Source organism: Ictidomys tridecemlineatus, chromosome 6 (assembly GCF_052094955.1).
Source record: "Ictidomys tridecemlineatus isolate mIctTri1 chromosome 6, mIctTri1.hap1, whole genome shotgun sequence".
NCBI classification, from domain to species: Eukaryota; Metazoa; Chordata; class Mammalia; order Rodentia; family Sciuridae; genus Ictidomys; species Ictidomys tridecemlineatus.
The window spans coordinates 140,746,513-140,760,798 of NC_135482.1; the positions used below are offsets into that span (position 1 = coordinate 140,746,513).

The following is a 14,286-nucleotide window of genomic DNA, read 5'->3' on the forward strand; positions in this document are numbered from 1 at the left end:
AAAAAGTGGGGCTGGGGTTCAGTGGTAGCACAATTGCCTGGCACTGGGTTCAATTCGTAGCATTGCATATAAATAAATGAAGATCTATTAACAACTACAAAAAAATATTATTAAAAAAAGTGGTCTTAGAGCTGCTCTAGGGAAAAGGGAGACTATAATTCCCTATTATGTTTTCTTCTAAAGTGGAATTTTGTTTTACTCAAAGCTTCAAACACTAAGAAAATTTAGTCTTATAAATTTTAGTATATTTGCTTATATAATAGCTTTTTCATATGTTAATGAAGTCCATGTTTTTTTTCTCCATTTAGTTGAGCTTTTATTATTAGACAATTTATGGAATTAAGAGTAGGGTATAGATTTTCTCTGTAATCACAGGCAAAAGAGAAAGGGCTCTGAACTCAGAGTTGGAGTCCTGCATTCCAATTCCTATTTTTTCACTAGCTCACTTTCTTTTATCAATCAAGTACTCCACTCGGTTGGTTCCCAGTGTATAGCAGAGGTTTGATTAGGTTGAGTTTTTAATATTTGTGCCTTGAGTGTTACAAACCTTGGGACACTGAGGAAGAGAAAGCCAAAGAACAGTGCCCATACCTGTAAAGATGCCTACTTTAATCTGAGCCCATCTCTTTACATCAGTTTTCTACATAAAATTTAATTTGTAAAACATGCTGCATTTACCTCAAAATTAATAACAACAATAATAATGATATAAATCGGCTCCATTACATTATCCCCAATTTCCCTTCTAGTTCTGAAATTAATATCTGTGTTCCTCACTTTGACTATTCAGGAGCACAGTGACAGGCAGCCAGGGCTGTGAAAGAGATCTGCATTCTAGTTCAGGTTGTGGCATTGATGACTTGAATGAAGAACTTCTTCACAAAAACTTTTGTCTTATAATCTGTGGTTCTAGGCTACCATAAGCTTAGGTTTTTTGGGGGGAGAACAGTAAATATGAAGTGAAATATACTTCTTAAACAAAGGTAATTGGTAAATTGAGGTTCAGTGTTGATAATACACAGCTTTCACAGGTACATAGATTATGCTTGATGTTCATAGAAAGTAAGAGCAGATCCAGGTTTGACTTTCGATTTCAGTGACTCTGATATGATCAAATATTGGTACAATTTAAAAATAAGTCATTTAAAAATATTTAAGTCCTACTTTTGAAGTATATTGAGTAATGTTTGGAGAAAGATTTGTCTTTACAGTGATTGTTTGCTTAGGTTTTTATATTGCAAGTAGTTAAATTTCCATAAACTCAAGATAACCAGGCAGAATGTGGCCTGGAAATTCAGAGTAGGTGGTCCATAGGTGAATTACTGAAGGAGACATGTACTTATTAATATTTAATTGTTTAAAACATTCTAAAATTCAAGGATGATTATTGAGAGAACATTGAATTTCATCCACTGGCTTATGTTTTATCATTACTACACAATTTGTTAAAAAGAATAAACTAGAAGATATTTTATTAAGCTATACACAAAATAACTACTAAAGGACAGGTATTCCCAGGCTCAGTGGCATATGCCTATAATCTCAGCAACTGGGGAAGTAGAGACAGAGGGTCACAAATTCAGGGCCAGCCTTGGCAACTTGGCAAAACCCTGTCTCAAGATAAAAAGTAAAACAGCTGGGATAAAGCTCAGTGTTACAGTGCTTGCCCAGCATGTATGAGGCTCTGGGTTCAATCCCCAAAAGTGCAAAAGAAGTAAATAAATTTACATTAATTTACTAGGTTTATTTTAATTAAAAGAATTACCATCCCCATTCCCTGCTCCTGCTAAATAATCTATCATTGTCTCCTCACAGTTGTAACTGTGAGAAAATGGTGAAGAAATGGTAATCTGAGATAAATTGATTTATTAGATTAAGTAAATAAAAACAGTAGCTTATTTACATTATTAGCAAATACAATAAGTCTTTGTGATATAGGCCATTCTGTCCATTATAGAATGTTTTACAGCATCCCTGTCCTCAATTAGACGCAGTAACAACATTTTTTGTGCCTAATATCTCCTGAGTGACAAAGTATCTATGAAATGAGAACCACTGCTCCAAGAAGAATACTTGTTTGGTTTTGTTGTTGTTTCTTTTCTGGTGGTGCTGTGTATCAAGCCCAGGGGCATATGTGTTTGGAGGCTCTACTGTTGAACTACACCCCCATCCCAGAGTATAATATTATTTATATGCTTAGCTGCACTTCACTTGAATATTTGTGATACAGAGAACCTGAATATTATGTGTGTTTCAAACCTACTGAAATACATTCCAGGTTCCAAGTAACTGACTTACAGTGACCTTCAATAACTCATTCATAAATGGGAAACATGTAGTTTGTCTGTCTCCCCATTCTAGACACTATGTGCACCAATGAGATACTGAAAATGTTGTGCAGGAAAGATGCAGTTGTTACAAATCATATGCTTTATTGATAGAGTTGTGTGCCTCATTTTCGCACTGGTTTCTGTTTTGTTTCAAAATACCACCTCATTATGCTTGATGTCACAGGGATTTTTGTATTATTTTATTTTTTCATTAAAAAGGATCAGTAGACTAGTGAATATTGGCATGGAAACAGGGCTTGTTTTGGAATATTAGTTTGTTTTTTAAAACCAGCTTTTATCTGATAACATGTCTAAGGTGAGCCAAAATTGGACTCTTGATGAAATGGCTCTAAGTCTCAAAAACTTAGGTGAAGATAACATTGCAAAGTCCAATTTTATGGCTTTATCACAAACCTATAAAGACCTTTTTGCCCAGGAGTCAAAAACAAAGTGGCTCTAGTGTGGGCTTTCTCTCTAATAAGTTCTACAGCTTGAGTAAATTACTTCATCTCTTTGAGTTTATAGATTGGTTTGTCCAATCTAGAGGGATGCTTCCAGGATTATGCCAGCTGTCATGTAGTGTCAGATTTTTAAAAATATGCTCATGAACTATGAAATGAATTTTCTTTGTATTTTCAGTCTATAATGTATTAGTGAAAACTAAAGGAAGAAGATGGGCTAGAAGGAGAAAAAACATGAATTTTATTCAAACACAGCTCAAAATAAACTGATTTATTAAATTGAGCTGTGTGCTATAGAAAGTGGAAGAAGATACCCATTGAGTGCATAAAATTAATAGCTGTAGATTATAAAAGTGGTTGTTGTGCATAACCAGATTTGCCCTTGCCTGCCCTGTAAAGACTAAAAAAAAAAAGGTTTACCTTTGACAGTAATTGAAAACAAAACTGTCAGAACCATTTTTATTTGTATTTTGGCTTCTATTTTGTAGAAAATGGGAAATAAATTTCATGGTCAGTTATCTCTATAAAATTATTTCAATGGTTTTGGTTAGTACTGTCTGATTCTTAAACACAGAAAACACAATTTTTTAAAATAGTAATGTCATTTTTATTATATAAACCCAGCTCACTCAGCAAATGCAGTATCCTGCCTCTTAACAGTGTATTTTATTGGTAAAGTACAGATTTTTAGATGTTTTCAGCTGGTACTGCAGCTGGGTGTGGAGAAAAATAACATTCCATTCTAATCCCTAAAATAATTACTTCATTTCCTGCAGTACCAAACACATTGTTATCCTTTTTAGTTAATATGCAACTTAGATATGTTATCAGCTGGTTTTAAAAAACAAAACTAATATTAAATGTTGTCATTTGTAATAAAATTAAATAGCTCCTTTTCAAATTTAACTAATATTTGGCAATCCTTCAGAACATAATAATAACAACAACAACTCTGTTCTTTCTCTGGCTACCTTCACATTTTTCTTCCTGCATTTTAATTGCTTTGCTAAATTACAGATAAAATATCTGACACTTCTAACCATTTTCAGATTGTTAATGAAAGGGATTTAGAAAAAGGAGAACTCATCTGAAATTTTGTCTCTATAAGGAGGCTGTTGAGTTAGATATATTGTCAGAGTATCTTATTTCTTGGATGATAGGTCTTCAAGGATAATCATTAATTTTGGGCTATTGACTTGTTTCTTTTATATCCAAACTGAGACTTAAAGAAATAAGTAACAGAGTTCAAATTCAAAACCAAAATTTGTCTTAGAAGTTTTACAAGCAAAGTTAGAAAGCATTCTTGGACTTCAATATTCTTTATATTTCTGTCTTAAGAATCCTATGGAGGATGCCTAACAATAAGAGTCATGCTGAATACTAAATATTATTGCTAAATAATAACATTTGATCAAATTATTTTATCATCTTTCTGTTTCCGTTAGGTACAGTTAAAACAGTTGGATCTGTAAAAGTTAAAAGAATAGAACTCAGTCTTTCCGATAATTTCTCATATCATTAAGAAAGCAAAGGAAAAACAGTCTTTTGGAAAAGAAGATGCAGAGATACAGTGAGGAGGTGGAAAAAAGAATAAATTTCCAAAAATCATACAAATTGTTGTGCTCTCACAATGCAGTTGGAATTTAAACTCTCTACTTAATAAATGTTTTTTCATAAAAAAAATTGAGAGCCAATTTTTTCAGTTTCTAAGAGGCTACATATGTCATAGCTGACTGAATTAATTCAGAAACACTAAGATTACAGGGTGGCAGCACTCAGTAAGAAACCAATGTGTTTGGCTACATTTTGTTGCTTTTAAGTCTTTTTCAAATATTATAATTAACTATACTCTCTTCTGCTGTCTAATCTGCTTATCCTAATTTCCCCATGCTATTCCTTTAATAAGTCTACCTCTTCAATAAGAACGAAAATGAGAACAGTTTGAATTTTACTATAGTATTCTATCTTGCAAGAAACTTTCTTTATATATACATTGTGTACCTCCCCATGTTCCAATTCATTATCTCTATCTCTAGACGTAAGGTTCTTAACAATGTTAGAGATTTCATCCAATGAGGACAGACAGTCTGTACCTCTTCAACCCTTTTTCCATATCTTATCAAGATTCTTTTCCATGACAAATATGTGAAAATATTTAGAAGTCTAAATACTCAAGAAAATTGTTTTTATGATATTAGATCTTCTGTTTTCACCACATTGTATTAATTCATCTGATGAAATAATCACACAATTACTTGGAAATAGTTACCTTTTCTGAAATTAAATTTGATTCTATTCTTACCAATTACATTCTTTTTTTAACTAAGTACCAAACAAGTTTTAACAGTTTCCCTGCCTTTGTTTTTCTTCCCCTTGCTTCCCTCTGTTGTCAAAGTTGACTGATCCAAATCCCAGGGTAGTTTAAGAGGGTACATTAAAATGGGGGGGGCATAAAATGTATTTAACTTAGGAAAGTTGGAGCTGTTTTGAACATGTTAAATCATTACTCTTTGAAAACAGGAAGAAGAAGGCATCTATGACCAAACTCTTGAGTTCCGTAGAGGAGGTGATGGCCAGCCAAGACGATCTACTCGGCCAACCCAGCAGTTTTACCAACCTCCCCGGGCACGGAACTAATCAGAAAAGGTAAGAAAAAGTTGACCTTGTAAAGTGGTTTCCATATAAAGAAAGATTTAATTGATGTTGAATATGTAAGTCTAATTACTGATATTTCATAATAATATGAATAGAAAAAAATAGCTCCTTCAAACAATTGGTATAAAGTATTTGAGATTATACATACCATGGTTACATACTCCTTTTCCACCAAACTTTTTCCCACAATTGCTATTTCTAATTTCCTTTTTTCTCTGTACCTCCTCTCTACTATTGTAAGTGATAATGATCTGTGAAATGATTATTAATTTTGAAAGCACAAAAGTTTACATATAATAAACACCGACAATTGAGTTTACTTTTTAATTGTTTAATCTATTTTCAATTTTTTCAGAAAGAGAAATATTTCATGGTATATATTCAGAAATTTGATGAAGAAAACATGATTGGTTACTTATTAAAATGTAATTTTGGGGTCATATGCTGTTGATCTAGAAGCTATTATACTAGTGTATTCTATAACATTGCATGAAACACTCAGCATCTTTACAGTGAACTTCTTCAGGTAGGGTCTATAACCACAGCTCCCAGGAAATCTCATCCTGCACCTTTGAACAGCATATTCCCAGGGCAAAGCTAGCCACAGCTCTAGGCAGTTAAACACCATGGTCCAAGTGACCACTGCCCACATCTCCCCCCTTTTTATTTTTAAAACACAACTGATGCATGTCTACTCCAAAGTGCAGGAACTGGGATTAGAGGAGCTTGTAGCTGACTCTAAGAAAACAACACAGAATAAAGAACAAAGATATGAGTCCTAAGAGATGCCATATAGTATGTTTTAGCACATTCCAAGGATTGAAACCATTCAGATAATCCAACAGCTTTTTTTGTAAAACTGGCAGGAAATAACATGGGAATCTGTCTTTCCTGTATAACTTGAATGTAAATGGTGCAGTTGCAAGAGATTTAAACTAACATTGTTATGATTCCAAATTCCTAATAGATGCATCTTTATCTTTTCACAATCCCATTGGGAGGTATTATATGGAACAGGTGTTACACAAGTAAAGTAATAAGCAATATGGCATCATAATTGTTGCCTGATGTAAAGACTTTGTATCTGATCATCCAAACCCACTACAGTGGCTTATAAGGCATTCAACTCTAATTCAAGTTTATTATCAATAGCTTTCAGATCTTGGAGGGCTCTTGAAATATTTTGTGCCAAAGCATTGGTGATGAGAGTGCTATCTACCCATTTCTTTTTTTTTTTCCCTTTCTTTGTCCTTTGTCCTGATCTCATCTCTCCACCCCCTTCTAATTAAAAGAGCAGTTACTGTTGTAAGGGGAAATGAATGTGACCACTCTGGCTCCTTCAGCCTTAGAGGGAGTGAAGTGGGGCAAGCAGTTTGGGTTTCTCATTTAGGAATGCTTTGAGTCAGTTGAGGGGTCCATGGTAAAAGTCTAGTTTGGAAAGAACAGGTTGTAAAGTTATCTGAGAAGTGAATGCTTCTATGAGATAAACACGAAGATATAAGTATTAGAATGAGATTAATACAAAATAAATGAATATGATTATAGAGACCAGCAATTTTTCACCAGGAGGTGCAAGAGCTAAGAAGTTTTTTTCCATGACAAGGCCACTGAGTACATGGCTTCCATTTGGCAATGTAACTCCTAAAGAATATTCGTTACATTGTCAGAGTTACCAGGAATATAAACACAACACTTCGTTTTTATAATGTCACAAATACCCCTGTAAGATAAGATATCTAATGTCATTTCATTTTTGTAAAATACCTTTTTGTAGGTATATCCTCTATATTTAGTAGAGTTCCCTTTATTTTTGTCACTTAGAGGTTCATAATCATACTAGCAAACAAAGATCAAGGCTGCCTGCCTGTGTAGGAAGTTAGGAAGATTTGTAGGCCTTAGATTGACTCAAAAATGCTTTTGACTCTGATAGACTTTTTTGATAGTTATTGGGCACCCCTGTCTAAGAATCCTTCTTTTGTAGCCTCTACCTTTATTTACTCTTGGTGAAGCTGACACAAGTATACATCTTAAGTTATATTCAAAGGACTATTATCTTTTAAATGCCCAGGTATGGCTCTATTTGGGTTATAACTTTTTGCTATGTGTTCAAGACCAAGCTAATCAAATTTACCTTGTTCCTGTCAATTGTTAAGAGTTGACTTCCCTCAGGGAAACAGTCTTGGAAACTTGAGAGCAACCTCTTTGCTCCCTTAGTGCCATCTGTCAGGATGAGTCAGAGTCTTGTTAACCATGTGACTTCCCTTTGAAGCATCAAAGATGTCTTCCCTCTCCAATGTCCCTCCTCTTTATAGCATGTGCATTGATCATCTTTCTGTTCTCCAAGGTCTCAGTGATTCCCCTGATCAGGAGGTTATATGGCCTAGAGTTGCAAAGCCCTTAGAGAAGTCCCTTCATTCCTTGGGGTCAAACTGACTCAGAGGACAAGAGCCACATATTGGCTATTTTTCTTTTTGGCCGTTTTACTTCCTTAACTTTAGTCTACAAAGTTTTTGAGTTTAAACATCCAGCAAGCCAGTTTTACCAGTCTTAAAGTAGGATTACTAGGATTTTAACTTTAATGTCTATAACTTTACAGTTATTTTCCCCTTCCATTTAATTGTGGTCAGTATTAGTACTTACATCCTGTCTGTCCTATAAGTGTCCTATAAATAATTATTTCAAATTAACTCATGTTGTTATATTAGAAGTTGAGCTTTACAAGGCACTAACAGACAATAGTTCTGAAGTTTACAAGGAAAATACATAATGAAATTAACAAGAGTAAAAACATATTTAGTTTGCATAATAGCTATGAATCAAGAAACATAATTTTTATAATCCCAAATCTTTACTTATACTTTAGTTTGAAGAATACCAGCTTGGTAAAATGTTCTTTTAAACCTTATATTTTAAAATATATATGTACTTGGAAGATATGAATATATCTAGTATACAAGGATGCCAGTAACAGTGCCACAGTTATGCTGATGTTCTTATATTAACTAGGTTTAACTTTTAAAGAAAAATTTGGAATCTGGAATATAGTGTAACACTCTGAAATAATAGTTGTTGTTTAACTAGAGATATACCAACCCTAATTTCTTTAAGACTGGTTACTCTAAATAATAAAACTTAACAGACATAAGGAATTACCTTGATAGATAAGGGCAGATTAATGCTTTAAGAAATCCTTATTTCTTTAAAATAGAGAGGATTAAACTTTGATTTATACATATGTTAATATTTGACCTTAGGAAAAATCTTGAATAACTTTAACTGATTGTGTTAATTATATGTAATCAATTTAGTTACACAAACTTTTTGAAATTTACCCTCCACAAACCTTGTATAACTTATTTAGATGTTCTACAACTTGTTTGCATCCTTAGTTTTCTCCTCTCTTACATCTTGGACTTAGCACAAGAATATTACTTTACCAGACAAAATACTCTCATCCAGAACATTTCCTTTAGCTTTTAATTTTCCATCCTAAAAAAAAAAAAATATATATATATATATATATATATATTTCTACACCTATAACTTTATCTTTTCTAGTTTCACACTCTTTCTAAAACTTATATTTTAAAACAATCCTTATAAATGTTATCTATGCATTTAATTTACACAATACATTTCATCCCAGAAAAGGGATCAGATGAGGTAGTATATATAAAAGCTGTGCCTTAATCTTTCTTCCAGGTTGCAGTCAAAGGGTTAGACCACAGGATATTTTTGAGCCTGACCTGTTTCCCTTATTTTTATCAGAATGTCATCAACTTTAAGTAAGTTCCTCACTGTCAATTTTGCCCAGATTCTCCTTTGGGTTTTTTTCCTTAAACTGGGCATATTGATATTCAGTGAAGGGAGCCCCAGAGAGGTGATCTGCAGCTGCCTGGGGCCAGGCTGAGAAACAGTACTGGGACTGCCAGCACTGGGTTGAAAGGATTTAACTCTTTCAACCCTTTCTTTGATGTCCTGCTATCCTTGCATATCAGAGGCAGTGAGTTTTGATGGCTTCAACATAGTTCCTGACTGTCCAGACTCCTTATCTTGTAACTGCCTATAAATATCTGTACATACAGAATCTTCTATATACTTTATGCTGATGAACAAAATCTTATGATTGTATAACTATTTAGAAAACCATTTAAAGGACAGGTAGTATTACAGTGAAACATCTTTCTCTTAAAAGTGCCCATACCGAGGGCTGCCCACAGCCCTCAGTATGCAATTGCTAGCACATTGAGGCCCTGGGTTCACTCCTTAGCACCACATAAAAATAAATAAATAAAATAAAGGTGTTATGTCCAACTACAACTACAAAATAAAATATTTAAAAACAAACAAAACAACAACCAAAAAAAAAAAATGCCCATACCTTTAAGTGGCACATTCAGCCAAAATTTCAATTTTTTTAAGAGACTACCAGTAAAATCGTATAATATGGCCCACATTTTACCTGGCCAGGAAGAGAAAGAACAGATAGACAAGAGAGGATCACCAAAACCAGGCCTGCAGGTGGGAACCTTTAAAACATACAAACTTATATGTACAAATTTTCCTTACCTTGGATAGTGAAGGATAGAGGGTAGGTAGAGGAGGGGAAACAACTGCAGCTGGCTCAGACTCCCTGAAACCCCCCAACATTGCTGGCATCATTCTCAGAAGTTCAGGGAGAAAATTGAAGGCTTCTTGGGTCCAAGTAAAACAACAGTATTTTATAATACATTGAGGATTTTTTTTCCTTCTTTTAATTGTTGTTGATAGAACAATACATGAAAGTAGAATTTTAACCCTTAATCATTTGCTTTTAGTGAAGATCCCAAAACAAAGCAATCTCAAACTTTTTTCATTTACCAATTTACAAAAACACATTTAATGGTTAAATATCTTACCTTATGAAATTTGAGAAGTCAAGCAGTTGATATTTTAGCACTTTAATTTTGCAAATTAATCAGATGTCTCCTTTAACAAACACATTTATGAAGATAGATCCCATTTATGTTAAATCTAATTTACTCATTTTTAACTGTAGAAACAAGAATATCAGACAATTATAGTTAACAGAATTAGCCATCTCTTCCATGTTGAAGAAAAATCCTAGAAGCAATGGATATTACATTTTAGACATTTTATAGAAACTAACACTTTATTGACTGACCACCTAGAAAAGCTTATGTTAGTAATTTTAAACACATCTTTAATTTATTTGCCTAACGTAAATTGAACTTCGTTTTCAAGGCACGTGAACTAAAAGGTATTTGGATCCATTTCTTATATAAATTTGATTTGTGAGCACTCATTTATCTGTGTCAATTTTTATATCATGTATATGATATATGGACATAGGCTCATATGTAGAAACAACAACACAATACATAGGTGTGAATACATAAAACAGGAATCAAAGATCTTGTAGCTTCTTGTAGGTAGATCTCCACAGGTAGGAGACAATGCTATAGATGTTTATTAAAGCCACTATTAGATTTAACCTTTTAAAAGTTAAAATAGAGCCTATCAGACTTTTATATTATGAGTTAAATATAGGGCAGGCCTATGTGGTTGGAAATGCTAGGTATAAAGTCTGATAGCCATGGTGGCCGCTGTAATTAAAGATTCAGATATATACTTGTCCTCAGTGGCTGTCAGACTTATTCCCAATGCCACTATATCTATATCTTTCTTAGGATTTTATAAAAGGAGGTTTTCCAATGGATTTGAGAATCAACCCTTGAAAAATTGGCCTGTGAACAAAGGGTGTAAAACCTTCTATAGTTAGATAAAATAAGACTGACAGAAAAATACATTAATTTAAGTTCACAGGATCAAATGTGAATTCACCATAAAACCATGAGCTCAAAAGTATAAAATTTTTAAAAAGAGGAGTTATAAATAAAAAGTCATGGTTGTAATTACATCTTTATCAGATCAGAGTGCACTTTTGGGTCAGATTATAGTCAATTCAGATAATTAAAGAATGTGAGAATCCTAAATTTCTCAGGTAAAGAAGACTTGTATATATGAGATCATTCCATTTTTCTCCCTGTGCTACAGTGTTTGAGGAGGAACATGTTAAGAAAGCAGGGTGGTAGAGTGAGAGAGCAGATAAAATAGGTAGGTGTTTGTGTCTCACAGCAGCTTGAATTTAAAAGTGACACTCTTTTTTCTTAATCTCAGACTGGTTTTAAATAATTGTCTCTGTCCAAGTCACAACTCTTCATAGCTAATCCTTATTCTGTTTTCATCTCGGTGGCTTCCTGTTTCGCAAACCATTGGTGGTTCTTAGCCCTTTAGATGCAGCTAGTCTGAATTGAGATGTTTTTGCATAAATATAGAAGGAGTGTATGTACTGGATTATGTAGCTATTTGTGTGCGTGTGTGGGTTTTTGGTTGTTTTTTTTTACACAAGTGGACTATTATATACACAGTACAAACCTTCTTGCTTTTTTTTTTTTTCTCCTTTTTTATTAGTACATCATGGTCTTCCTTATTCCTTTTAAAAGATGGCCAATGTTGCAATTTATTTCATCAAGTCCCCTGTGGACTGGTCAGATTATGGACTTGTGTATTGTTCAGTGCTTTTTACCCACAATGCTGTGATAATTATTATTGTATATATGAAATACATTCATCCTCAGTATCCAAGAGGGTTTGGTTCTAAGACCTCCATATGAATACCACAATCTGAGCCTACCAAAAAACTAAAGATGCTCAAGTCAAAGGTCCAGTTTTCAATACCATTTTAACTAGTAATAGATGTGTTTTTAAAATGTTTATTTATTTGATGATCTGGTCCATCTTCCCTTTGCCAAATTTTTCAAATCAGTTCAGGGAACTGATTACTTCAAAGACAGTTGTTACAGAACCCTGCCATATCAATCAAAGTGACATCATGTGAGGATAATAATGCTCAAAGCTATGTTTTTTAGTCTGGGGACTGTTTATTTCAGAAGGCTTTAGAGCTGTTTGTGTGTAGCTATTGCAGTCCCAGCTCAAGCACCTTCATGTATGAAGTTGAACAGATAAGACTGCAGCAAATGAGTCTCTCATCATGTGTTTTCTGTTGTCAACATCTATTTTTATAGTTTCAAATACAGTAGTACTTAACAAAGGTGTGGAGCAGGCAGTGGGAGTTGACACAGGAAAACCAGTTCAAAGGTGTTTAAAGAGAAAGCAAAGATAGGTGGAATGGAGTAGCTCCTCATTGGCAGGCTACAATTTTCAAGTCTTCCTTTGTTAAAAACTATTCAGTTAGTGCACATTCCTGAAAACAACATAATAGCAATAAACAATCTAACAGTGTAAGAATGTACAGTTTCTAAAAGAAAAACTTGGTTTTAAAACTTTTGCTCAGCCAGGCGCAATGGTGCATGCCTGTAATCCCAGCAGCTTAGGGGGCTGAGGCAGGAGGATCACAAGTTCAAAGCCAGCCTCAGCGAAAGTGAACAGGTGTTAAGCAACTTAGTGAGACCCTGTCTCTAAATAAAATACAAAAATAGGGCTGGGGATGTGGCTCAATGGTTGAGTGTCCCTGAGTTCAGTCTCTGGTACCAAATAAATAAATAAACAAACAAACAAACAAAACTTTGTTCTTTTCTCTGTGTATTACTTTATAGAGATGAAGTTTAATTAGTAGTACTCATCTTATTCTACTTGAGCTCTATTGATATTTATGCAAACACTTCACATGTACAAATTAGTTTCAGCAAAAGTATGTCTTGAAAAATATGAAAAAGTTAAGAATCCAATTTTTTTGTTGTTGTTGTTTCTTTTTAAAATAGAGTCTTCATGAAGAAAGGAGCCATTGACTGAAACATCCTGGTCAAAACCTGTTGATAAACCGTCTACTTTCCCTTCAGATTAAGATGCAGCCATGGTGGATATTTTTAGAAGAAGCAGATTTTTAGAGGGAGAAACTTCAACATATAAAGAAGGGTAAAAATACTGAGTTAAATGAAGCAAATAACTTTTACAAGTGAAAGGAAGAATTTTTTTTCTTCTGCCATCAATAAAACCATTGTGCTATTATATTTATTGTTTTATTTGCTTGATGTTTTCTTTCTTATTCATCTGGTATTAACTTCATACTAATTTCCTTTTATAGAATAGCAGTTACAAAATACAGAGGATTTTTCTGTAATTATAGGATAATAACTGATATATCATTTGTCATATTTCTTACAAAAACAACTGAAGGATAGTAGCAGCTCTTACTATGGTAATAGTACTAAATATGACAAAAATTAGTATTGAAAATTGAATGTTTATTTATAACATTCCAATAGCTTTTTCAGATATAATTCAATTTAAAATATAGTTATTCCTTCCCTTATAAAATGTTCCATGGACCTCTAGGATGCATCTGGTTGCTAGAAATAGAAAACCTCTTTCAAAGGTTAATCATTAAGGGAATTTACTGATGCACTTCATTTCCAGAAATGCAAAGTTTCTGGATTGACTTAATTGTGTGACCCATCTTTCAGGGATGTCATGAACGATTGGTTCTTTGCATCTCTCATTTCTCATTCTCTGGGATCGGTCATTCCTTCTGTAGCAGTCTGCTTCATGTGGCCAGGGATGCTTCCTGAAACTCCCAGAGCTATCCTCAGGATGGAGCAAGAACTGCTTCCAGAAGGATCCTCAGAAATGGGCTCAAGGAGAAATGGCCACATTTACCTATACTGGGCTACTTGTCTTCCTGTGAATCAGTAACTCCTTCAGGATCTGGATTATTTTAGGTCTGATCCAAGTGCTCCAGCCTTAAACATGGAGGCAGTCAGTGGGGCTAGACTGGAGGTGGAAGATATGCATCTGAAAGTCAGGATACTTGCTAGGAG

The 14,286-nt window shown here is 33.9% G+C and overlaps 1 protein-coding gene across 4 annotated transcripts in view; it reads left to right on the forward strand.

Moving 5' to 3' along the window:
* Positions 1 to 13,479, forward strand: part of LOC101971599 (tudor domain-containing protein 3) — a 126,453-nt gene extending 112,974 nt beyond the window's left edge. For 3 of the 4 annotated variants that reach the window (XM_078015809.1, XM_078015807.1, XM_005324825.5), the window contains 2 exons: positions 5,312 to 5,437; positions 13,231 to 13,479. In XM_078015809.1, the coding sequence (XP_077871935.1) occupies positions 5,312 to 5,428 (117 nt within the window). In that variant the 3' untranslated portion in view covers positions 5,429 to 5,437; positions 13,231 to 13,479. Of the gene's footprint in view, positions 1 to 5,311; positions 5,438 to 13,230 lie in introns of those variants that run through there. The other variant, XM_078015808.1, reaches the window with a different exon arrangement.
* The last annotated feature ends 807 nt before the right edge of the window (positions 13,480 to 14,286 follow it).